The following is a 24,478-nucleotide window of genomic DNA, read 5'->3' as shown; positions in this document are numbered from 1 at the left end:
CCATGATTGCATTGCTCGTTGCTTTTCAAAGTGAATTCCATGTATTAGCTTCCAAGTCTTGAAATCTAGTTAAACAAAGACAAAATTTGAGGCAATTAGAACAGAAGCAATCATTCTAATTTATTGAATACAGTTAACACTGAGAACAACCCTCAGTGTGTTCTTTCTGTTGCTATGGAATAAAACTAGGAAATAGTGTTGGTTTTTTTTAAAAACAAACAAACAAACAAACAACCCCCCCCCCCCAAACAAACCAAAAACCCCCTGAAGAAAGCACTATTATTGATATATTTCCAGTAATCTAAAGTTTTAAAAAATAGCATTCATAGTGTTAGTCCTAAACATTGTGTCCTATAGTTGTTTCAGTCTTTTAGCATTTGTATTTAGATCTGATTTTTATAAACAGTCCTATAGACAAAACTCGTAAGTATCCAAATTGTCACTGCTGGTCAGACTTGCTAAGTTCAGGCCTTCAGTTTCCACCTCTCCTGTCCCAAGTGACTCAACTTTATTGTTCTGATTTAAGATCACCCGGTTCTGCAAAAAAAAAAAAAGTCTTCAGTTTCTTCGCACCAACTTTGTCATGCCTTTATCTTACCACTGTTGCAAAATAACACATGAAGATTTTTTTACCAAAGCCTATAGTGACAGGATAAGGGGCAACGGTTTTAAACTGAAAGGTGGTAGTTTAGACTGGACATAAGGAAGACCTTTATTACAATGAGGGTGGTGAGACACTGGAACAGGTTGCTCAGAGAAGTTGTTGATGCCCCATCCCTGGAAGTGTTCAAGGTCAGGCTGGACGGGGCTTTGAGCAACCTGATGTAGTGGAAGATGTCCTGGCCGATGGCAGGAGGGATTGGACTAGGTGATCTTTAAAGGTCCCTTCCAACCCAAACTGTTCTGGTATTTGAAATGTGTGCAGAAAGAAGAGGGGCAAGCTGAAGGCTTAATGCAACCTAACTGTATCTCTTTGCTGTGTGTGACAAGTGATTTAGCTTCTTCAGGCATGTCTTTAAAGGCATTTACAAATATTATTTTAATTTCTTTCCATTTTCAGTTTTAATGAGTAGCTGATACTGCTTTCTTACTGCTACTAAGAAGTGTCTTGAGATACTTCTTATCTCAAGAAGCCTGCTGTCTGGCTGGTTACTTATTTTAACTCTAACGTGTATGCATGTTATGTAATGCTTTTAACGTGAATTAGGGACGTTTCTGAAGTCACTCATTAGAAGAAATTCTGCACTGGTTGCTGTGGTATAAAATTAAGATTTAACAAGCATCAATTTAGATTCTTTTATATGAAGGGGAAACAAATTGTTCTTGCTATCCCTTCACCAATAACATTATTTATCTCGGCACAAGATAAAAGGATAGTCTGTGTGAATAAAGAATTGTATTTCTCCCTTCTCTACCACAGTAAGGAAAGTTTATGAATTTTCAGAAAGGTAAGCAAACTTTGCCTGCCCTGTCTGTCTTCAGATTAGTTAATTGTAAATAATTGAGAAGCCGCACAGATAAAGACTTGGTTAAGTTCTGTATTGGGGTGTGAGGTGCCTGTGGTAGTCTTTGTGTTGTCTATGAAGTGTTGCCTAGCGCAGTTCTTGAAAAACGTAGTAATGCTTCGCTCTTACTCAGTTTGTGGCCAGTATATTTTCCAGGTGTTGCAGATGACCTCCTGACACACTGTCTTGTATCCATCCAGTAGAGTCTTTGTCTTTTAAATTAGTTTAGCAAATCCAGTGTCTTCCCTGATCTTTAGGCCAGTTTATTTTAGGAATAATTCTCAGAGCAGAAGCACATTTTTCTTTTAACTTCTTTACTGCCAATAGCCAAGTATAATTCATTTGCAAAACCAAGCATTTGTGTAGAAGTTCTGAGTTTTACTTAAAAATCTTAACTGTGCAGGCTGTTTACAAAATGTTTCAGCCACAGTGCACAAAAAGTGCTGAAGTTATTCTTCAGTCTGGAATAAAACTTATTTCCTATGCAGTCTGGTTACAAAAATATTTTTAGTTATGAGGTACATATCACATCATCTCTAAGTTATTCCATTATCTGTTTATATATGCTATAGGCTTCCATACAGCAAGTACTTTTTAAGTTGTAATTTCCACATGTTGTAGGTTTTGGGCACTGTCAGTATCTGAAAGAAGATGCAAGTGAGTTTAATAAATTGCAAAGTCATGTGTTAGTCATTAATCATTTCCAAAATACCTTTTTAATTTCATTTCTTTGACCATCAGTTCACCAGTATTTTCAGTTAAATGGATTTCTGGACTTTGATTATATTGAAAGTAGGCTGAAAAACTTCTTTATAGCTTTATTTTTATTTGTGACTTAAGGTGAGGAATATCTCAGTTTGAGTCTTCATGTGGGTAGTGGAGGAAAAGGTCACAGATTATACAAAAGAGTTGGTCTTTCTTATAAAGTATCATTAAAAAGCCATCTGCTTTTTCAAGGGAGCATTCTATAAGATAATACATTACTTCATTGCTGCTTATATATCTCTTCAGTTGCAGCAAGATTTGTCTATAAAACTGTCTCACTGATGTTAGGCTTTTACTGATCTGAAGTCGTTTCTTTCTAGTGGACACTTGCTTAGAGCAGAGTTTTGAAACCAGAGAGATTTTTATACATAAAGTTCAACTCTATTTCATAGACTTTTGCTACGTCAAAAATAAACTTGGGAAGAACTTTACATTCAGTTTGTGTATCGGTAGTAGTGAGTTTTCTTTGCAGTGCTCAGATGAGGAATTAAGAGGCTTTTAAGACCAACGTGATTTTTTCCAGGTAAAGTTATGCTAGTTGGCCCCCTGAGCCTTATGCTAAGTGGGGGTTTTTTTGAGAAGGCTTAAGATAGGCACTCCAGTTAGGAGTGAACTGAAAAAACCTTTGTTATCCACACACACTCTTGGCATAAATTTATTTTATTCTTTGTACGAATTGAGATGCTAGCAATTTATGCCACTTCTTTCCAGGAGCTGAAAGGAACAAGCAATTACCCAAGGATTTTCCTGCACATAAGCCTTAAAAACCTCTTCCTCTGAACCCACTCTGTGGGTGGTTATTCTTACTCTGGAGTGAGTTCACACACAGGTTTCCAAGAATACCTTCTCCTTAATAGTGTCAGGTGTTAAGTATGGGATTTGTCTGTAACTTATCCGATCGGCGTTTGTGGCAAACCCTTTCCCTTGGTTGCTGCTGTACACAGTTTTATAAAGTTTACGTTTCCTTTTCTTTAAGTCCACATGCCAAAAACTGCGTTTACCTGTACCATTTGTTTCTTGACTTATGTTGGCTTTCCAGCCTAATTTTAGAGGATATTTCGATACTAAAATATTTTTAGGATTAGGACAGACATATATTTAGAATTCTAGACTTCCATCTTTGTATCACAAGTTCAAAGGGAGATAGCATAAATTATGCCATGACTTTTTAGGAAGGAAAGATTCTAATTAATGAAAAGCTCTTCTGAGTCTTGGCTTCGTGTCTCTACTAGGATGGAAGTTCCTGGAACGTGGGGGACAATGTTTTATTTTCTCTACTTCTTTTTTTTGAACAGGCCTAAGTTGTGCATTAGAGGTTGGCTCAGAAGTGCCCAAGTTTCTTTGATTCAACATGGTAGGCCCACGTGATATTGGGACAGTGTCGTGTAATGATGGAAGTCTGCTCCGGAAAATAAGATGGCTGCAAAAGTTCTGTTAATAGGCCAAAAAGGGGACTGTAGTTGGAGAAGCATGTTAGACTTACATGTCTACGTTGCTCATGATTTATGAGTCAGTGCTGTATCTGTTCTTCACAATATTATTTGGCGTATTAGTTATGCTGATGTCTGAAGTATATTTAAAAAGCTTTCTGAAATACTTGAAAACTTTCAGGAATATACACATTGCCTGCCAGATCACCCTCCTAGCGTCATTTCCAAGAGCCTTTTTTCAAAAATGAAGGAGGTGGTCTAAACATTGGACAAGGCTAATGGATCTTGCATCTCAGATACTATTTTCAGTACAGATTTTTCTTTCTATTAATGCTATCTTCAAGTAAAACACTGACATGAAAGGCTGAAATCTTACCCTCTGACCTTCTAAAAAAATTTTTAAAAAATTGAACGTCATGTATGTTTTGTCATAGCAACTTTATAATATTTAATAGTATTAGAAAATTAATGAAAATATCTAGGATATTAAGGTTTTAGCGTACTAATTTTGCTGGTATTCCGTTCTGCTGCATCAATATCTTCACTTTAGATGAGCAGACAAGCACTTTCCTGTAATTCCATGCTTGAGAAATGAAGTACTGCACACCATACTTATGTTATGGAGAATTCTAAGCACATGTTACTTGACTACAAACAGCTGGTGCAGTGGTAAAGCAAATGATGTCATTAATGAATTTAAATGGAGGAGTCTTGGGAAAATAATTGTGGATCTAACAATGTTAAGATAAATAATTGCTATTACTCAGAGTAATAAGCTGAAGCAGACTTCCACAAATAAATATGCGTTAGAGAAGTCTCTTCTTTCTGTGTTTTGCAGGTAATGCAGAAGAAAACTTTTTTTATATCTAAAGAATAGGTGTCCTCAGCTGTGGCAATCTCTGTAAATGAGGTCTGAAAACTTTAAATGAGTGATGTCCACTTCGGAACTGAAAGGTTCATAACTGTGAAATAAAATACGAATATGTCATGGTTTTGGCCGGATTGGCCAGTCAGAACGACAGATGGCCCTCCCTCCCCCCCACCTCTCTCCTCAGAGGGGAGAGGAAGAGATAAGGAGACTTACGAGTTTAGAAAAAGAACTAAACTACTTTAATTAAAATAATAAATAAGAAAATAGTAAATAATAATAGAATTAAAAAAAATTAAAGAAAAAAGTATACAATATATACAAAACCGTATCCAGCTCCCAGGTTGATGATCACGTCACCAGCAGGCACAGGGAAAGTCCCAGACTGGAGTCAGCGATGGACAGGAGCTGAATTCCAGAACGGGAGTCAGGAATGCTCGGATCGGGATCAAAGGCAGACGAACAGACAGGGTCCTCCCCAGACGTCGGCCATTGAAGAAAAGACGAGCCAGAGCCCCCCTTGCCCCTTTGATCCCTCAGCTTTTACACTGAGTGTGGTGCATGTGGGATGGAATACCCTGTTGGTCAGTTTTGGGTCACCTGTCCCGTCCGCTCCACCCTGCGGGTGGGACCCCTCTACGCTTCCCCACTTCCGACCCTGTAAGGGGGCAAACAGCAAAGTTCGCCGACCTTGGTCGTTTATAGCAATAAGTGTAAGCAAGAGCCTCTGTGCACACCGTTCCTTGGTACAGTCAGGTCTTGTCACTCTTGAGAGTGAACAGTGTCTGAACAATATGCCGTTAATTTCAGGCTTTAGTCAGTTAGAAGAGGTCCAGCTAAAAAGTAAAATTACAAATCAGAAAATTGGTTCTGTTTTACCTCAGACCAGGACAGAATAGAATACTTACGTTGTCATCTTTATTTCTTTGTAGCTGCATGTAACTTGCTCTCACATATTTTTGTATCTTTGCAAGAACGACTCTTTGTTGTGGTTCAGCTAACTAAATAGAGGAAATTGCAGTCTAGCCATATTGAAAGAAAAATCTAACTGGTCTTTTAGACAACAGTCAATAAATTGAAGCAAATTCTAATAATGTGATTTTTTTTCATAATGTTCAAAATTCACAAAAGTGATCTTTAAAATGGGAACCTTTTCCCCAAGCCAATTTCACTATGAAATCTCCCCTTAAGAAAGGGCTATGGCCTATATGAAGCTAATAGTTGAGTTTCTATATTTTTGATAAAACATTATGGAAGAACTGTAAAATTACAGTGTGGTTATAAAAGAGGCGGTTGTCTTTTTAGAGAGGTCAACCTTAAATGGACTGTGGGAGAGGAGAACATTTTGTCATAATTTTGGTGTTAAGTGGTGAAAAGCATTTATTTTTTTCTCTCCATATTTTTGCTAAATGGATCTCTTGACTTTAGACTAGTCATACTAAGTGCCTTTAAATGTTGTCAGTGCAGGCTTGTTTTGTTTTTCAGCTACAAAAACTAATTACTTCCAGTAGGAATTCCTTTTAGAAAAGCATGAAGTACATCTTTTATTCTGGAGACTTTTTTTCTTTACTTCTTAAAAAAAAATAATTTTGGTCCCAAACTGTTCACACCAAACTTTCCTATTGTGGCCTATGAATGAATTGGAAAACTAACTTCACTTAAATAAATTCTCCATAGCCCTTACGGATCTATATGGACTTCGAGGTTTGTCATTCCTTAAACAGTATTGCTCATGTTCTTAAAACAGACTTCCCAATTTTTGTTTTCAATTTATTTAACTGAAACTGAAGTATCTTTGTAGACTTCAAAAAAAGATATTTCACAGGACTTGTATGTTGGCTTTTTTTTTTTTCAATATATCCTGCATTTTCATCATCTGACACCAAGGTAACAGTTTTTATTTTTAGAATTTTTTTGTATTTGCGTTTTGTCCTGCAAGGCAATGAAGTGTTACAATAAAAATACCAATATTTTCTAAATTTGAGTTTTCATATTAGTCTTATGATGTACAGAAACGGACTCAAAAAAACAGACAGGATGGTATCTCTTGAAATTATGGTGGGGAAAAGTCACTATGATAAAACTTCTGATAGAAGGTCTCTTAGAATAATGTTTGCTTGTCTGTAAGAGGAGCAGTGCACATACTTATTCTTGCGTGAGGCGTCACAAAAATAGTGGAAAATGGCAGTGCATTCATCTTGTTCCCCCACAAATCATGTTTATTTTTTCCTGCCATTCAGAAGGCAAAGTATCCCTGGACTAACTAAATTCTGCTGTTTCTATTTTTTTTTGATAGCTATCTGCTAATTTATAGTTTAGTGTCTGTTTATATTTATAAAGCTATTGCATTAAAGAAGATAACCATGGCTTAATTAAGAGCTATTACTTTAAGGTCTCTTTTGAGAGATCCTGTTGCTTTAAATCTTTCTGAAATCAGAGAATAAATTCTTGAAGAGCTGAGTTGCAGTGCTTACTTGAAACCTTACTTCTCTTATCCTTGTGGAAAAGGAAGGGAACTGTTTTGAGAGACTCGGAACATTTTTAAAAACTTGCTAAATGTTGTGCTGACATATGAGCCTCGTGTGCCAAGTTTCTCAGCTGAATTGTCTGGTGACTCTGACTTTTGCCTGCCACATATTACACAGTTTCTGTGAAGTAAAACATAACCATGGCTAAGAGAAAAATAATAAAATCATAGATATGAGTGTATGCTCCTTAGCAACCAATTGCTACAGTTTTATTAATCCCCACTGCTAAAAATTTGGGAATGGTGTCTTTTCATTTGCTTTCTAACCTTCCAAAACTTAGTATTTAATTTTTTCAGGCCCTTTTAAATTTGTCTTCCCCCATTTGTTGAGGAAAGCTAAATTTTCACTTTAAAAAACATTTGAGGATAACGTGAGCGCAATTCCAGGAACTACAGCTGTGATTAAAAATACAAACTGTTGTCAGATTTTTGACGTTGTATGCTGTTATCGTTGCTGTTTTATTTCCTGCTCTGTGTGCTAAATGTGGGCAATGATTTTAATGTTGCATTGAGAGAGGATGATACTGAGCTGTGTGAACATGTAGCAGGTAATAAAAGGCTGGATCATTTAACAAAGGTTTTCATTTTTTTAAAAAAAACAAAACACATTTATATGATGCCAACTATTTTGCTATTTTTAGCAGCTTGTTCCAGTAATTTGGTTTCGCATATGTCAAGTGCAAACAGTACTTTCCAGATTACAAAATATTCTGGCTCAGGACTTCTCTTTCTTTTAAGGGCAGCAGGGAGAGGTTGGTTTATTTATTTCTTAATTTGTTTTTATAACTCTGCGAACAAGTCCAAGCATCTACGAGGCAAACTGAAACATCTTGGACTTCACAGTTTTATGATTAATCTAGTGCAAGTCAGTGCTGTTGCTGTAAGGGGCATGCTGCTGCTGCTTTTGTGCTGACACAGTGAATTGTTGGAGAACTGCTCTGGTTGAACACTAAACAGTCTCTGCCAGGTTAGCGTTCAGTCAGAGCAGTTCCGTGCTGCAGTTCATTTACGTGGGTGCACAAACTCTAGTTCTGGACAAAAGCGAAGGTGGGAATGGGCAGTGGCAGTATGAGGAGGAAGGACCTTTTAGTGGAAGCAGCGATTTATATGAGATTAAGTTGAAGCCATTACCCCTGCATTTCGTACTGACTTGCTTATCTGTAAAGGGCTTTATCACTAGTTTCGTGTTGTTTATGATAGTAAAAAGGCTAAACCGCTGCAAGTTCTGTAGCTGGAAGTGATGCAGAAGCTTCACAAGTAGCTATGGCTTTGGAATAATTTTCTTCAGGAGACCTAGGCACTGAACACCTGAATTGAATAAGCCTTTTGTTGTTCCTGTTAACACAGCATATTTTTAGGCCTGAAAAGTCTGTCGCGTCAGTTGCTGTCCATGGCTTTCCCCTTTTCAGGGGAGCCAAGCACAACTGTGTCTTTTCCCAGGATCTCTGTTTATGGATTGCCCTACAAAAGCTGTTAGCCAAAGTGTTTAGAGAATGCCGAAATGATGTTGTGAAAAGCCTTGTGGTAGAACCTTGCAGAATAGAGGAGCCTTTTAAAGGGTGTGAGTACTCTTCTTTCAGGTTTGAAAGGATTTGAAAAGTTGTTGTTTAAGTGTTAGAAAATAGAAAATGGAGTTAATTGGGGTATACAAATTTTCATGAAATTATTACCCTTCCTCTTCCTACTTTCATTTCAGGCTACCGTACCTTGCAATGTAGTGGCTAGCGCCTAAATTGCATAATCTTATACTAAGATTTCTTAGTAAGCATGAGGATGAATAACTGATTTTTCCTTCAGCTGAGTACTCAGAACACTTTGGATAACAAGTTTTAGAACTCTTGCAAAGTGTTGCAAAGTACCTTTTCAGTATAATTTCAGTAAAAAAGAACAGGATAAGAACAGGAGGAGAAACTAGGTTGCAAGGAACAGGATTATACTGTCTCCGTCAAACCACCTTTCTCGTAGCAGAGGCCAATGTTTCTGCATTTATCGGACTGGGACATTCTAAATACAATAAACTTTTCAGTTTTGGTGCACTTATTAATAGGTAATACCTATGGACCACCACTCCTTGGCAGCTGTGGCAGTCTTGTTTTCAAAGATGGGAACCAGACTTCCATTCTTGGTTAGCTTTCTAGATGGGATCCCCAAGAATCTGGTGATGGAAGCATGGGGACCTAAAACAAGGTGGTCCCTAGCTCCCTGAAGGGGTATAACAGGATTCAGGTTTATTGCTTGGTAACTACTGTTTAAATATTTCTCACTGAACTTTTAAAAAGACAGGTAATTCATGAGATTGGGTGCTTGAAATTGTGATATTTGAGCATAGTCTGTCAGCTAGTTTTGCTCTTAATAGAAACTTGCGTTGCACCACTTTAAAATCATATGCTTAGTGAACATCGGTGGTGTTGGGAGAAGAACTTTTTCCAGATCTGGAATGTGCAGCTGAACAGTGATGTGTACTGCCTGATCAGCTGATGAAATGTGGGTTTGGATGTGTGATTTTTGTAAATGACTTCCAGATGTTACAGTTGCCAGCTGAATGTCTCAAGACTGCACTGTTAGGTCTAGATTATGAAACAAAATGGATGAAATGTGCAGAAGATAAACTAGCGAGCCTGTAGTTCTCTCAAAAAATAAAATGAAAAAAAGCAGCACGATTCCATAGTCAAATTACTCACTAAGAAATGACAGAAAAATATAGATGCTTTTAGTTAAGGGTACCTGCATTAATTTAAATCCTGTGAAGAGCTTGAATGGTCTAATAGCTAACACCAAGCAATTTTCTGTGTAGCTGCTGTTTTAGGAGCTTTGAGTTCTTCCTTATCTCACTTAAACTTCCTTGTGCTAAAATATGACTGACAGTGGTAGAACTGAAATCCAGTTACTTACAATACTGTCTTTTTGTCTTTTTGTGCAGCAGAAATCAAAGTTTGTTTTGTATTTTCCCTAGAATTTTCATGAAATCTCCATGTAGGAATTTTTTTATTTGCAAAAATTTCTTTAAAGGTTTTAAATCCTCATACTTGTGGAGGGACGGGGTTTAGCTTGAAAGCAGGGTGTTTAATTTCTCTCTCTTTTTTTTCCCCAGGAAGTACTGACATAACCATGATAGAAGACAAAGGTCCACGAGTGGCTGACTACTTTGTGGTGGCAGGGCTCACTGATACAGATACTGCAACCCTCCTGGACCAAGAAATAAGTCGACATGAAACAAAGTCATCTGGTCCAAAGGCTCCAATTACTGACATTGCTGTGATAATTAAATCAGCTGGTGAAACTGTCCCAGAGGGATACACCTGTGTTGAAGCCACCCCTACAGCCCTTCAAGCCAACTTAAACTATGGAAGTCTAAAGAGTCCTGAACTTTTTCTTTGCTACAAGAGAGGCCGGGACAAACCACCTCTTACTGACATTGGGTGAGATTTCTGTAACAATTCAGTTCCTCCTTCAATAATGATCAAATACTACGCTTCATAGATGATGATGAAAACAGATGTGAGAAAACTTTTAAAAAGACATTGTCTTTGAATCTATGTTGCTTATTGTGTGTATCTGTGTAGTATTTTCTTTCTGAAATAAGCTGAAAAAAGCGTCAGTCTTCTACTGAACTTGTGTTTTTAAAATGAATGATAATGTTTTGACTTAAAAAGATATATAAATATATATATAGGGAGAGAGAGAGCAAATCAAATATGAGGAATAAAGTTCTCTGCTGCAGTTTTATGAAAGGTGAGAGAATAGTAAAAATTAATTTATAGAAATGGTATAGTGCAAATCCAAAAATATAACATGCTTAATCTGAAAGTGATGACTTCAGAAGACAAAAAATTATCACTTCGTGGAATTCACTTTAATACTTAAAGTAGAAGATAACACTTAAAAACGGCAGGACACTGAAACAAAGATCTTAAAATTATCCACTTACCTAGAATCTTGTAGCCTGCCTTACTGTCAGATCAGAGTGTCAGTGGTGTTGCTTACGAGCTCTGACATGATTGGCTGCAAACACTGGATTATGTAGTCTCTTGGTAACTGTGATCATGCTTGTATTTCAAAAACCACACTTTTTGATGTCTGAGGCGTAAGTTACTGAAGAGTTACTAGTACTGTGTTTGAAAACCTTAGCTATATTGCATGCTTTAAGTTCAATGCTTAATAAATGCAGGGGGCAACCTGAGAGGAAGTAACTACTTTTGTTACTTTTAGGATACCGAGTTTAGTGTAAGTGTTCAGGACCAAGATCACAAAATCCCCCAAGATCTTGAGGTGGTGAATATTATAGTCTGTGCCACTAGCATGTTGAGGTAATGCTCAATCTGTAATAACTCATGGAGCACTATAAATTGCTCTATATGGCACTTCTGCTACTCTGCTTTGGATAAGGACATTGCAGAATTACTGAGGATGTAATGAGAAAGAGAAGATGGAATATGGGTGGGGGAACTGTTATAATAATGTCAAAATAAGGAATGTGTGTGGATTTCTTTATTTAGTTATTAAATAAATAGTAAAGTAAAAACCATGCATCTATATGTAAGCTGTAATAAGCTTAGTTAATTTCATTTTTAAGTTGAAGCACATCAGGCAAAATGCCTACATACCCTGCTTTTGACCTGCATTTTGAGTGCCAACTGACAAGTAGTTCCAGTCAGGAAGAAACTCATAGTGAAATCTTAGTAATGAAATTAGTTACATGGCAAGGTCTCTGCTCTAAGGATTATAGTTCAAGTTGTGTAATTAACCTGGTGCGTTCTAATTTTGGTTCATCTCAATCATCTAAACTATGTTTAAATAATCTTCAGTGAAACTGTGATTTTTAAAATAGTGTTTTCCCATGTGGGTGACTGACATTATAAGATGAGATAACTGTTACAATGGGATTTGACTGTGTAGAATTGCAGTGTGAAGTTACTTCTTTGAATGATATGTCAAACTTCAGTAAGTTTTAGCAGAAGCAAGATTTTCTAGAGGGAGTGATTCTTCAAAGGGATTCCTAAACCATCAGTCTTCAGTGTGTGCCTTTATGGAATCGACTCTGCTAGCACATGTTTGTTTTCATGTTTTCCACAACTTTAGGAACTCAAATCCTTGGGTAGATTTCATGGGGAGTACCTGATAAGGAGAATAGGCAAATAGCTGGCTAAGGGCTTCCCTAAGAGAGACACTTTTAAAACTATTGTTGGAAAACTGGCATTTGGCAAGTAGTATTTATTCTGTATTTTGTTTTACACAGATCCAGTTAGGGTGTCACACCTAACAAATCATGGCAGGCTTTTCTCTCTGAGCGATGATGCATATGAATGTTTTCCCCCTGCTGTTCCTGCTGTTTTGCAAGTATGTGCAAGAGATGGTTAGAGCAAGTTTGGCTTTTTTTGTTTTTGTTTTTTTTTTTTTCTGTAAATTTCAGCATGTTCAAATGAAAGTGGAGTTTGGGCAAGAGATGTATGGACAGTCTGAAGGTTAATTTATGCTCCTCTCTTTTAATTAAAGAACCAAGTGTGAAAGAATGTTTTATCTTTGAGCCTTAAATATTTCTTAAGTCAGCTGACGTGGGGAGGGGACTTAGTAGGTAAAGGAAGGGTGTATCCCTTGAAAGGTCAAATCCGTACTCTTGTGTCAAGGTTGTAATATACATATATATATATGTGTGTATATAAAACTGAGTTTTCTTTTAGTCTGAGCATTTGGATGATTCTTGGTAAATGCCTGTGTGTGTGTATTTCTTTCAGGGCTATTTTTAGGGAAACAAATAAATGGTGTTGGAAGGAAGGGGGGAGATGGGGATACGCTCTACTGATTCTCTGCCATTGTCCTTGTGTTCTGTATTTCTGTGCCCTCCATCCAGTTCCTCCCTGTTATTCCACTGGTTCTTAAGTTGAAGTGTCTGTAACATGCTAGCGTGACTTCCTGTGTCAGGTGCTTACTTCCATATAGTTAGGCCATGTGCCGTGCCTCTGGATGTTGCGTTTGCTGTGGCTGTTTTTAGTTGGAAGAATAAAGGTTTGATCCTAAGACAAGAGATCTCTAAGGTCCTTTTCCTACATACAGCTCTAAAATTTAGTATCTTAAGCTTATACGTGTATAAATGATTCAGGTACTAGTTATTCTGTTGCTTTTCTAACTGATATTTTTGCTAATGTTCCAGAAATGGACAAGAACTATGATTTGAGATTTGTTTCAGTTTAGGTGCACTGAGACTTTGAAACAAGATCTCACCTCTCTTTGTTTTACACTTGAATTAAGGATATGGGACAGCTCCAGCACTTGCTTCTTAAATGGAAGAAAACCTGACAAAAAATGCTTTTTAAGTGTAAGTGGTTTTGCAGTTTGTAACACTTACTGTAGAAAGGACCAAAGAAAGAATATCAGCCTTCTTGTGTGAAGCAGGGGTTCAGAGTAATGCAAAAGTTAGCTAACTTGGATTGTATAAGTAAAGAAATACTGATTTATTTATTTTTAAACTAGTATGGGAAACTTTAGTTTGATTAGTGATTCTGTGCCAAGGACCCATCTTGTTCTGCATACCTGGTTTCTGAAAATACCTGCAGGAGTATTGATAGAACAAATATTTTTCTTTACTAGAGATGTCTTTCAGAAATGAAAGTGAACTCAAATTTCCAGAAGCATAGTAGAAACTGGAAGGTGTTATCAACAGCCAGCATCTTCCATAGTTCCTTAAATCCCACTAGTATGACAACTGCAGTTGGGTGTTTGGAACAGTATAGGATAATAATGATGAAACTAATCACTTGTATGTTTAGACAAATAATAATAGTGGTGGCAGTAGAAATAAAAGATACATCAGTCTTTTTCCTCTGTCTGACCCAACGCTTCTCCTCTGACCCTCTTACTGCTTAGTATATTTAAATTCCTTTACTATTCAGTACTGGCATACTGCCTTCTCTTAAATGAGATAGGAAGAAGTGTTATAAAGAGTTATTTTGCATAATGATTGTGAGGGGCAGTAACGTTATTGGACCTAGAGGAGGAGTCAAGCTGGAGAGCAGCCTTACACAGTGCAATTTGCAACAGTCCACCTATTTGGAAATGGTTTTCCAGAAGCAGTTTTCTGTGGTTTAAGGTTTATAACTGAGCAGCTGCAAGAAGGTAGTATTTATCTTTTCTAAGGTCTGTTATCTGATGTATAGAAGTGTACCTTTAAATTGGTAAAACCGGTCATGAGAGAACTTCCATGTACAATGTGAAACAGCCTTATGAAGAGAGAACAAGATTTTTTTGGCCTTTCTTACAAAGAAAGGGCATAACCTCTAGAGGAAACTGCAGGTTACAGTTTGCTTGACATGAAACTTTACGTTGATAGAATAATGTAGCAAAGAAGGCGTACTTAGGATCAAGGCCAACGTATAAGCTCATGGAATCAGGAAACGAGTCTTATCCTGATGTATTGGGTTTGTGTGGCCAAGGTTTTGGTAGCAGGGAGGGCTACAGGGATGGATTCTATGAGGAAGTTGCAAGAAGCTTCTCCCATGTCTGACCCAGCCAATGCCAGCCGGCTCCAGGACAGACCTGCTGCTGGCCAAAGCTGAGCCATTCAGCGATGATGGTAGCACCTCCGTGATATCATATTTAAGAAGGAGGGAAAAAAACCTGCACAATCACAGCTGGAGGGAGGACTGAGAATATGTGGCAACCCTACACACGCACACCAAGGTCAGTGAAGAAAGAGTGGGAAGAGGTGCTCCAGGCACCAGAACAGAGATTCCCTTGTAGCCCATGGTGAAGCAGGCTGTCCGCCTGCAGCCCATGGAGGTCAGTGGTGGAGCAAGTGGATGCCCAAAGGAGGGTATGACCCCATGGGAAGCCTGCAGTGGAGCAGGCTCCTGGCGCGACCTATGGACCTGCGGAGAGAGGAGCCCACGCTGGAGCAGGTTTGCTGGCAGGACTTGTGACCCTGTTGGGGACCCATGCTGGAGCAGTCTGTTCCTGAAAGACTACACCCCGTGGGCAGGATGCACACTGGAGCAGTTTGTGGAGGACTGGCTCATGAGAGGGACCCCATGCTGGACCAGGAAGAGCGTGAGTCCTTCTCCCCCTGAGGAGGAAGGAGCAGCAGAGACAACATGTGGTGAACTGACCATAACTCCATTCTCTGTCCTCCTGCTCTGCTCAGGGGAAGGTCGTAGAGAAAATCAGGAGTGAAGTTGAGCCTAGGAAGAAGGGATGGGTGTGGGGGAAGGTGTTTTCAAGATTTGGCTTTATTTCTCATTATCCTGTTCTGATTTGATTGGTAATAAATTAATTTTCCCCACATCAAGTGACCTCCCTGTCCTTATCTCAACCCACAAGCCTTTTGTTCTGTTTTCTCTCCCCTGTCCAGCTGAGGAGGGGAGTGATAGAGCAGCTTTCACGGGCACCTGGTCAGCCCACCACATCTGATCAGTGCTAATTAATTGAAGGCAGATGCTGGGAAGTTGAAACAAGTAGGAGTAAAGTTACTCTCTCAGGGAGGACTTTGTGTATCCAAGGTGTCACGTTAAATATTTCATCCATCACTTCTGAATGGTTTTTGTCTGAATCCGTAAAATCGTTGTTTAATTTGAGTGATCCATGGGTGGTGGTTTTCTTCTGTTTGTTTTCTTAAATTCAATACTATGCACGTGGTCAGGAAATGGTGTGGGTTTAATAATAGTTCTGCTGGTATATATGTAGGGGTGAAAGCTGCTTTCATTTTCTTTTTTGCTTTTGATGGGAAGTGACCCCACTGTTACAGTCTGGAACACCAGTCAGCCCCTTACCTTTTAGAAATATTTAAAGAACTGAGAAATTCTTCAGTCTTTAGGTATCTTTCTGAGAATACTTGTAAACCTATTAAATTGAACTGCTGGAATTGTCTGATTAATACGGTTTTCCTTCTCAAAAGCTGACAGCTGACGAATGTTTCTAGAATAACTTTAAATTGTTTGATTTTATCTAAAATACACAAAATTGAAATAAAACTGAACTGAAACTTCCATTGGAAACTGCTCTGTTAATATTCTCTTCTGATTAACATAAGGCAGTGATGTGAAGAGTTCATATAAACTCTTTATGCACAGTGAAGGTGGCTTGAGAGCTGCTGCCAGTTGTAGTTGTTGGGTTTGTTTGTGTTTTGTGGTGTTTTTTTTTTTGTTTAGTTGGTTTTTTTAGCTTTATGAAGTAGGTAACCCAATAAAAAATAGCAAAATGCATATTTGTGGAGAAGATTATTTAGTTCGGGAGTAATTTGAATAACACATACTTTCTCTATACATATCTTGAACCAGTAGGTAGTATGTTAAAACTGATGTTGCAACTTGGCAATTTAGTACTGGCATTAGGCTGGTTTTGAACCTGAGATTACACACGGTTTGAAACGTAGCAGAAGGGTGATGATCAGAATATTTACAACTGAAACCATTATTGAAGGCAAGAATATTGTTCTTCATGAACTAGTTGAATAAATTTATATGGCAGCCTGGTAGCTACATCAATACACTCCCAACTCATGTGACTTCTTTGCTTTATTGAAGTATTCTAGGACTGTAGTTCATGTATATTCTCCATACTATGACAAGATATGTGTTTGTTCTGTGGATTCAGAATAAACACTAGTATTTGTGTTTTCCAGTTTAAAGATGGGACAGTAATACTTAAGTAATTTGTGACGTTTAATGCTATGTATTTTTTTTTTTTTTTCAAAGTTCTGAGAATTGTTGGATCTGGAAAAAGACTTTTTTTTTTAGCTTATACACATGACTTTTTGAAGTTTTCAAATACATACCTACTACTAGTCTTACCAAACATTTAACCAAGGATATTTTGGGACAGTAAAAGATGCATTGCCTGGTTATTTTTTATTTTCAAGTAAAGTTGTGATGGAGTACATGTGGGAAGGTACAGGTCACAAAATACAAGGTTTTAATATGTTACCTTTATCCTAAATCTTGCCACGTATCACAAGGATGAAAACTCATTTGAAGGTGGCAAGTACTCTGTACATACTGCAGAGAATCAAGCAAATGGACCAATTGCTTATTTGGGTGTGGAGTGGGAGATAAAGCTTGCCCTTTAGCATCTGTGCATTAAAAATATGCAGTGATGTATGGTTTGACTTCTGTATTTCTTCTCATGGTCACTTCCTAATAGCTTTATGCTTGGGAAAGATTTGAGTGTAAAGTTTTAGCTCATTTAACTGCTGGGATGGTGATCTAAACTAGTGATCTGGCTGAAAAATCAGATGCTGTGTGAATGTTGCTGTATGGCCATGTAAGCTATATTCTGCTTTCTAGAAGTACAGTCAAATGTAGTTGTTATTTCTTCCTTTTCTGTGAAATGGAGTATTATTTTGTCTTCCCCTCTCCCCCTTCTTTAAGGAATGTTATTCAAACTATGAATGTAAATCATTACTGGGTTTGGGCCTTTTTTTCTGTAAAAATTTATCTAGGAAACAGACTTCTGTTTCCTCTTGATCTTTTCCAACAACATTATTTAAAAAAAAAAGCAAGCTTGAAATTTCCAGACATTTCAGTGACGGAAATAATTTCTAAGAAATTATCAGGTATCATGTGTGCAAACAATTTAGTTTCCTTTATGTTTATTTTTCATTGATAGTGCAGCATTCCTAGTAATTCTATAAGTAAATCCTTTTCAGTCTGGCTTGACTTTGTTTTTCCATAACTATGATTTGTTCCCACAGAGACCTCTTACAATATTTAAATATTTCAGAACGGTTTCTTTGCCTCAAATTGTGCATGACAAAAGACAATATATAAAATGCACACTAGAACATTGCAGTGATGACATAGGGTGCTAATGGATGGACAATTTCTGTGAATTTTTCCGAGTAACTTCATATATATTTGATTGCACATAATATTTTGTTTCCTTCCTGTCTGCAGAGTTCTATATGAAGGGAAGGAACGCATCATTTCAGGCTGCGAGGTGATTCAAGCTACTCCTTATGGTCGTTGTGCTAATGTTAACAACAGTTCAGCTTCTTCTCAACGTATCTTTATCACATATCGAAGGGCTCCTCCAATACGACCTCAGAATTCATTGGCAGTAACGGATATCTGTGTTATTGTTACCAGCAAAGGAGAAACCCCTCCTCATACATTCTGCAAAGTTGATAAGAATTTAAATTGTGGGATGGTGAGTATTTAAAAGCTTGAGTCTTTTTGTTTTTTAAATACAAAAAGCAAACCCTCCTTAGCACTCTCACAGTTGTGTTCTGTCACTCTGTCATAATTCTTTCATTCTATATACTGTGTGTGACACTTACAGTTTTGTAGGTTTTGTTGCTCTGATTTCCTTCAGTGTTAGGAATTACTTCTTCATACTGATTACTCACTACTTCAGCTTGTATGTTCTTGTCTAGGTGCTATTTTTTTTTATATATTTTCTTAATCATTATACCCACCCCCCCCCTTTGGTGATGCTGACACTCGGGATGAATCACAAGAACTTTTTCTTAGTTATTAATAATGCCTATGTTACTAAGACATGTAAGAATGTTAATTATGGCTTACAGTTTCTTGATGTACTCTTTCTTCATTCTGGTTTGCTTTTATTTAGTCTGTTTTGCATTTAGTTAACTGAGGCCGAAATAAGTGATATTTTTTTCAAATGTTAGGGTGTATTTAGACAAACTGCAAAAACACTATGTAAATAACCACTTTATGGAAGTAAAATAAAAGCTTCAAGGGGTGATTTTTAGAATTTCGCTTCCACTGATAAAGTTCCTATAAGAGTCTACTTTTAAATAACCAGGAAAATGTGAAGCTGCAAATGATCTGCTTCACTTTTCCCTGTTCTTCTGTTGGAGTAGGTCAGAGTGTGGTGGTGTAATTAATTTATGTAAATCCTGTAAGGTCTGAAAACCCTGGGAATGGTGAATTCTTAATTTCATCATTCACGTGCACTCAGCAGCCAACTGGTCATTTTATTTTTGTAATGCTTTTTATTTAAATGTCTGCTTTGTTTGTAAGTGGGAGTATATTCAAATGCTTATACTTGATTCTTCTGCTACCTGTTGTCGTCTTTGCTGGTTCTAAGATGAAACTTGTGTTTTTCAGTGGGGTTCCAGTGTGTACCTTTGTTACAAGAAGTCTGTGCCAGCTTCTAACTCTTTAGCCTATAAAGCTGGTAAGTAATTTTAGAAGCAGACTGTCTAAACTTGCTAACAGAAGGATTTGCGTGCCTTGTGGAAATCAAATAATAATTTTAAAAGCTTAAGTGCTGTCTGTCAGAATTCTGTTCCTAGAGGGCGTCAGCTGAAATGAACTCCTATAATGCCTTCTTTGCTCGCATCACTTTTTCCCAGGAGAAAAAAAAAAAAGCCTTAATAGGAATAGCATTGTTCGGTATTAATTATTTCTAATTATGACAGGTTTGATAGCTTAGGAGCTTTAGTGGAAAGCTTAGCAAGCATTTCAGATGTAACAAGACTTCATATTTCTTATGTCGGTGATGATGGAGAGGGAGTAATTAAAAATTCCATTCAACCTCCCTCATATTTAGTTTTATGTCTCACAGCTAATGCAACATCTTCCATTTAATTTGAAACTTAGATGTGTTTCTTCCCTTCAGTTCCACAACCATTCATTTGTTTCTTATTTGAGAAGAGTGAAAAATATTCTGAACAATAAATGACAAAAAGTCTTTTATTTTAAGTCTGGCTTTTATAAGTTTTTTAATGCATTGCTACAGATCTTTTTTTTTTTTTCCTGAAGAAGTCCAAAAAAACTTTCAAAAGAGTTTCTACTTAGCACTAAGTGCACCAAATTCCTTTGAAAGGATTAAACTACCAAGAAGTGGAAAGCATAGATTATGAAGTCATTGTACCATAAAATAAACTAGATGAACAGCAATAGTCAAGCAATGTTTGTGTACCTATTTTCTACCAGTAGGAGTTAGATATATTTCTGAAAACTGAATAAATGATTTGTTTCCATTGAACATATTGGCTGATCAGCAGAAAATGTGGACAGTCAGCGAGTTCATCCTATTTTCAGTGGAGGTATTGCTGCTGTTTTTACAGTAGATAAATTATCACTTTCTTCATAGGAATTTCTTTGTAATAAAATCCATTCCAATGGTACATTTAAATAGCACAGATAATTCCCAACTGGTTTCAAGTAAAAATCCTCACTAATTAGTTTTTCCTATGTCCTGGTTTTTGAGCAGTTACCAGGAGGAAGTGCTTCAGTATTCATACATAATTTTTAAGTGATTGTTACTTGGATGACTTAGTCTTACTGTCAAATGAGAGACTTTCTTCTTGTGCAGATGTAGTCTTCAGTTATAAAGTCCAGATAACCAACAAACTTTGCTGTATATTTTGAAAAATATATTGCTTACATTATGTAGGGCTTGCAGAGCAAATGTGCTTACTTTTCCTTCTCCTGTTCTGAAGGCTTAATTTTCAGATATCCTCAAGAGAATTATGAGTCATTCCCCCTGTCGGAATCTGTACCTCTCTTCTGCCTTCCTATGGGAGCTACTATTGAGTGCTGGGACCCTCAAACCAAATATCCACTACCGGTGTTCTCAACATTTGTACTGACCTGCTCTTCTGCAGAAAAGGTATGGCTCTACACTGTGACTAGTTTTTGCTTTTAGTTCGAATGGCTGCTGTGGAGATAAATAGGCATTGTTTCTTCTGTATTTGAGAAATAATACAAAATAAATTCTTAAGTACTTCCCTTTTAAAATTGCATTTCTTAAGCCTTCATGTAAGACAGAGTTAAACCAAAACAGGAAATAGCTGGAAGAATATGTGCTGTTTAGTCCCATGTAAGCTGAACTATATATTTAACAAAACCAAAATTTGCAGCACGGGGATTTCTCTGCTCTTTCAAGTAAGAAGTGTCTGGGAATGGAAATGTAGCCTATGTGTTAAAGAGATGTTCACTTACCACATGTGTTAGCAGTGTTTAAGTTGTTATGGTTTTCCTATGGTTACCTTAAAAGCTGTTTCTGTGTAAATTTGTGTAATTGGGCTCTGTGGCTATCTATGTGCATGAATATGAAAATAGTTACCAGAAAACACCAGGGCGTGGAGAGGAAAAGTATGTGCTGAGAGGCACACAGAGTGCAAAGGGCTCTGAAGAACTGATGAGCTCCTGAGACCAGCGATCTTGTTGAATTTGCATGCAGTGATAGATTAAGGACACCAGCCATCTGCTGAATCTGTATAAGCCCACCAGCACACGCAGGCACCAAAAGTGTGTTGGGTCACTCAGCCCACATGTGAGAAGGCAGTGCCTGCTATACACAGGCAGAGACCACAGGATTACAGGAACACCTGATGAAGCAAGGGAGCCCTTGTTTGGGGTTGATTGCCCAGCTATTGCTTCAGCTTGCCAACTCTGTGTGTGTGAACTGCATGAGGGAGTTAGTGACTGTAATGTGATTAGCTCTCTGTGACTAATAAACATCAGTTTGGCTCTATTAGTGATAACAGCTCAACTTCCACACTGCCTCATTCCCCTATCAGGGGAATTTATGTACTTCTCCATTTCCAAACAACAACAAAAAAATCATCCTGGAATATATTAATACTTGTTTTTCAAGGGGGAATGCAGTATCTGCCATATTTTTCTCAGAGAGGTGTATACTATGCTATCCATCTTCCCCTGTTCTCCCTTTGCTAAGCTTGCCAGAATAATTCCGTTAATGAAACTGACAAATAGGGAAGGAATGTTAGAAAAGGTAGGTAACTGTTTAGCTTGATAAAATGAGTGAAGTCAAAGCTAAAATAACTTTATTATTTAGCATGGTAACGATGGGGGAATTTACTGAACACAAGCATTTCATGAGGATTTCGGGGTTTTTTGACCATAACGGTTAGTGGGTAGGGTTTTGTCACAGCATGCAGTTTGGTTCCTTCCCTTTCAGTTTACTGAGTGTGAATAGTTATTTGGGGAAAGTGAAATGAAAAAGAGGAAGAGAGGCACAAGAATCCAAAGAATTTTGTTTATAAGGATACTTTATAAAGGCAAATTAATTTCACAAGCTACTAGCAAAAGTGCTATTGTGTGTGTGCAACCACCAAAGACTTAAGGATGCTTCAAAAATTTTAACACAATCTCCTGTTAAATACTGGATGTGCTCATCTGTTTTTCTTCGTCTTTTAGGTTTACGGTGCTGCTATTCAGTTTTATGAGCCTTATCCCCGGGAGTTGCTAACAGAAAAACAACAATTGCAGCTGGGTCTCCTGACAGCTGTAGAGAGAAAAGTGGTTACTTCCAAGTCCATCAATTCCAACAAATGCATCTGCCTTCTCTCACACTGGCCTTTCTTTGAAGCATTTCGAAAATTTCTTATGTTCATTTACAAACTCTCTGTCTCTGGGCCTCATCCTCTTCCCATTGAGAAGTACGTAAAACAGTTTTCAAGTTAACATAGGAGGGTAGTTATATCAGCTCAAGAAGTCATGTGATTTATATGTATCTCGCACTTAATTAGTTGGTATATTTGCTCCATCCTCTTGCTCGCACTGTGTAGCTTATATTGTACTGATAGAAGTTATTGCTGCTTCTGTTTAATAGTAATGACTCCTGCAGTGTCAGGAAAGTGAACTGAATTTTACTGTGGCTTCTCTGTTAGAATATGTCAAGCCTGTTTACCTTTCTCTTAACTATATCAAACACAGAAAATGGTTGAGCTAGAAGATACGTGCTAACATTTGCATGGATTTTAGGTAAATAAATGTGAGTTTAGGGACTCTGCGCATTAGCAATTAATATCTGTGCCTGTTTCCAAGCACTGCAACTAATGCAGATTCATGTGTGTGTATAAACTCTGTAGAGGATGGTTTTCATGGTCCTAAAAGTTTTCTGAAATACGATGTTACCTTCAAAACTGTATTAGACACCTGGCAGTGAAGCATATAGTTTCTCTTAGCTAAGCCTCATTAGAAACTGTAGAATGGGGTTAGGCTGCCTGGGATTTTAAATGGCTTGCCTAAATGCCAGTGTGTTCTTATTTTTTCATACATATCTGAAACTGCCAGTATTAATTTTCACGCATGAAATGTGAGTGAGTGGAGCTTCTTTGTTTCAGTTTGCATAAATAGGCTTTTAAACTTACCAAAACAATAAATAAATCTTAACAGCCTTCCTAAAACATGGTCCCGTAGTAATTCCAAACTGTGATTACCATTGTTTTCAGTCCCTGACTAGTTCCCAGGGGTGGTTTTCTAACATCTTGTCTTCTTTTCAGACACATATCCCATTTTATGCACAATATACCTTTTCCGTCACCACAAAGGCCAAGAATTCTTGTGCAGGTAATCAAAACGTTTGCTTCCATTTTTAGTTACAATAATGGCAAACCCTCTTTCTTGCTTTTGAAAGCCTGGTTTCTTCCTCCAGGCTTTTTACTCAGCTTTGAATATCAATCTGCTCGAAGGGAGAGGAGAGGAGATGGGTGGGTTGGCCTTCTCGTTCACTGATCTAAATCTGGGGTAACTTAGCAAACCTAGAATTTCAGACTCCAGGTGGTGCAGATGGCCGCAGCTTCCTACTTGCACTTTTGAAATTTCTGCCATGTATTACCCTTTCATTTTACAAGCACCGTTTGCATTTCTTGGTGGTTTTTTTTTGTTTGTTTTCTGTCTTTCTCTCACTTGTCCACCTACTACTGTGGGTCAAAGGTTAGTCCCCCATGTCACTGTCTCTTGTGCTTCTCTGTTTAATCACATAGCAGCAGTTACATGTTCAACACTGAGTCACAGACAATTTCCTGTAACTTCTGAGAATCGTTTTGATGACTAATACGAGCTCTGTTGACCTAGTGAACAGGAGTCCTAAAGATTGCCTCTGATTTGCACCTCTGTCACGGCATTGTGACTCTGCCAGGCAGTTTACGGGACTATGGATATACGTTTATATTGGAATATTATACTGTATTAACTTTGGAGTTGTCCATATCAATCACATACTACTTTGTGTTTCAGCTTTCTGCCCATGATGCATTAATATTGTCTCAGCCAGTTTCTACGCCATTGCCATTAAGGTATCATTATTAATGTTTTAAATGTATGCTACTTGAAAAATTCAGAGGCACATAGGAATGAGTCATAGAAAGAAGCCAAACATTACAGGAATATTATTAGGTCTTATAAACAGGAAGCTCAATACACATTTATAATATTATACAGTGTTGTCTTCTTGATATAGACCTGTCCTTTGTGAGAGAATAATATCACTAATTATCTTGAAATAAAGATGAATTGCCAGATTACTGTAGGAACTCTGAAGGAAGAAGCAGCAGGCTGTGTGGGGAAAAAAAAAAGTATTTAAATATCTTGTATTTTCAGAACCTGTGTAATAAGGAGAATTTTTTTTTCATAACATAGGTGGACTGTTTGTTGTCTTGCTTTTTTCCTTTTCGGAT

At 37.5% G+C, this 24,478-nt stretch overlaps 1 protein-coding gene across 5 annotated transcripts in view; it reads left to right on the top strand.

The window, feature by feature from the left end:
• DENND4C (DENN domain containing 4C) overlaps positions 1-24,478 on the top strand; it is a 75,403-nt gene that overhangs the window by 13,518 nt on the left and 37,407 nt on the right. For 4 of the 5 annotated variants that reach the window (XM_063320315.1, XM_063320314.1, XM_063320312.1 and 1 more), the window contains 7 exons: positions 10,187-10,514; positions 17,976-18,228; positions 19,152-19,221; positions 20,492-20,661; positions 22,215-22,456; positions 23,303-23,369; positions 24,039-24,097. In XM_063320315.1, coding sequence (XP_063176385.1) covers positions 10,204-10,514; positions 17,976-18,228; positions 19,152-19,221; positions 20,492-20,661; positions 22,215-22,456; positions 23,303-23,369; positions 24,039-24,097 — 1,172 coding nt within the window. In that variant the 5' untranslated portion in view covers positions 10,187-10,203. Of the gene's footprint in view, positions 1-10,186; positions 10,515-17,975; positions 18,229-19,151; positions 19,222-20,491; positions 20,662-22,214; positions 22,457-23,302; positions 23,370-24,038; positions 24,098-24,478 lie in introns of those variants that run through there. The other variant, XM_063320316.1, reaches the window with a different exon arrangement.

The sequence above is a fragment of the Chroicocephalus ridibundus genome, chromosome Z, assembly GCF_963924245.1.
Source record: "Chroicocephalus ridibundus chromosome Z, bChrRid1.1, whole genome shotgun sequence".
Classification (NCBI taxonomy): Eukaryota; Metazoa; Chordata; class Aves; order Charadriiformes; family Laridae; genus Chroicocephalus; species Chroicocephalus ridibundus.
Note: the sequence above shows the minus strand (reverse complement) of the source record. Positions and strands in the feature narration are given on the sequence as shown.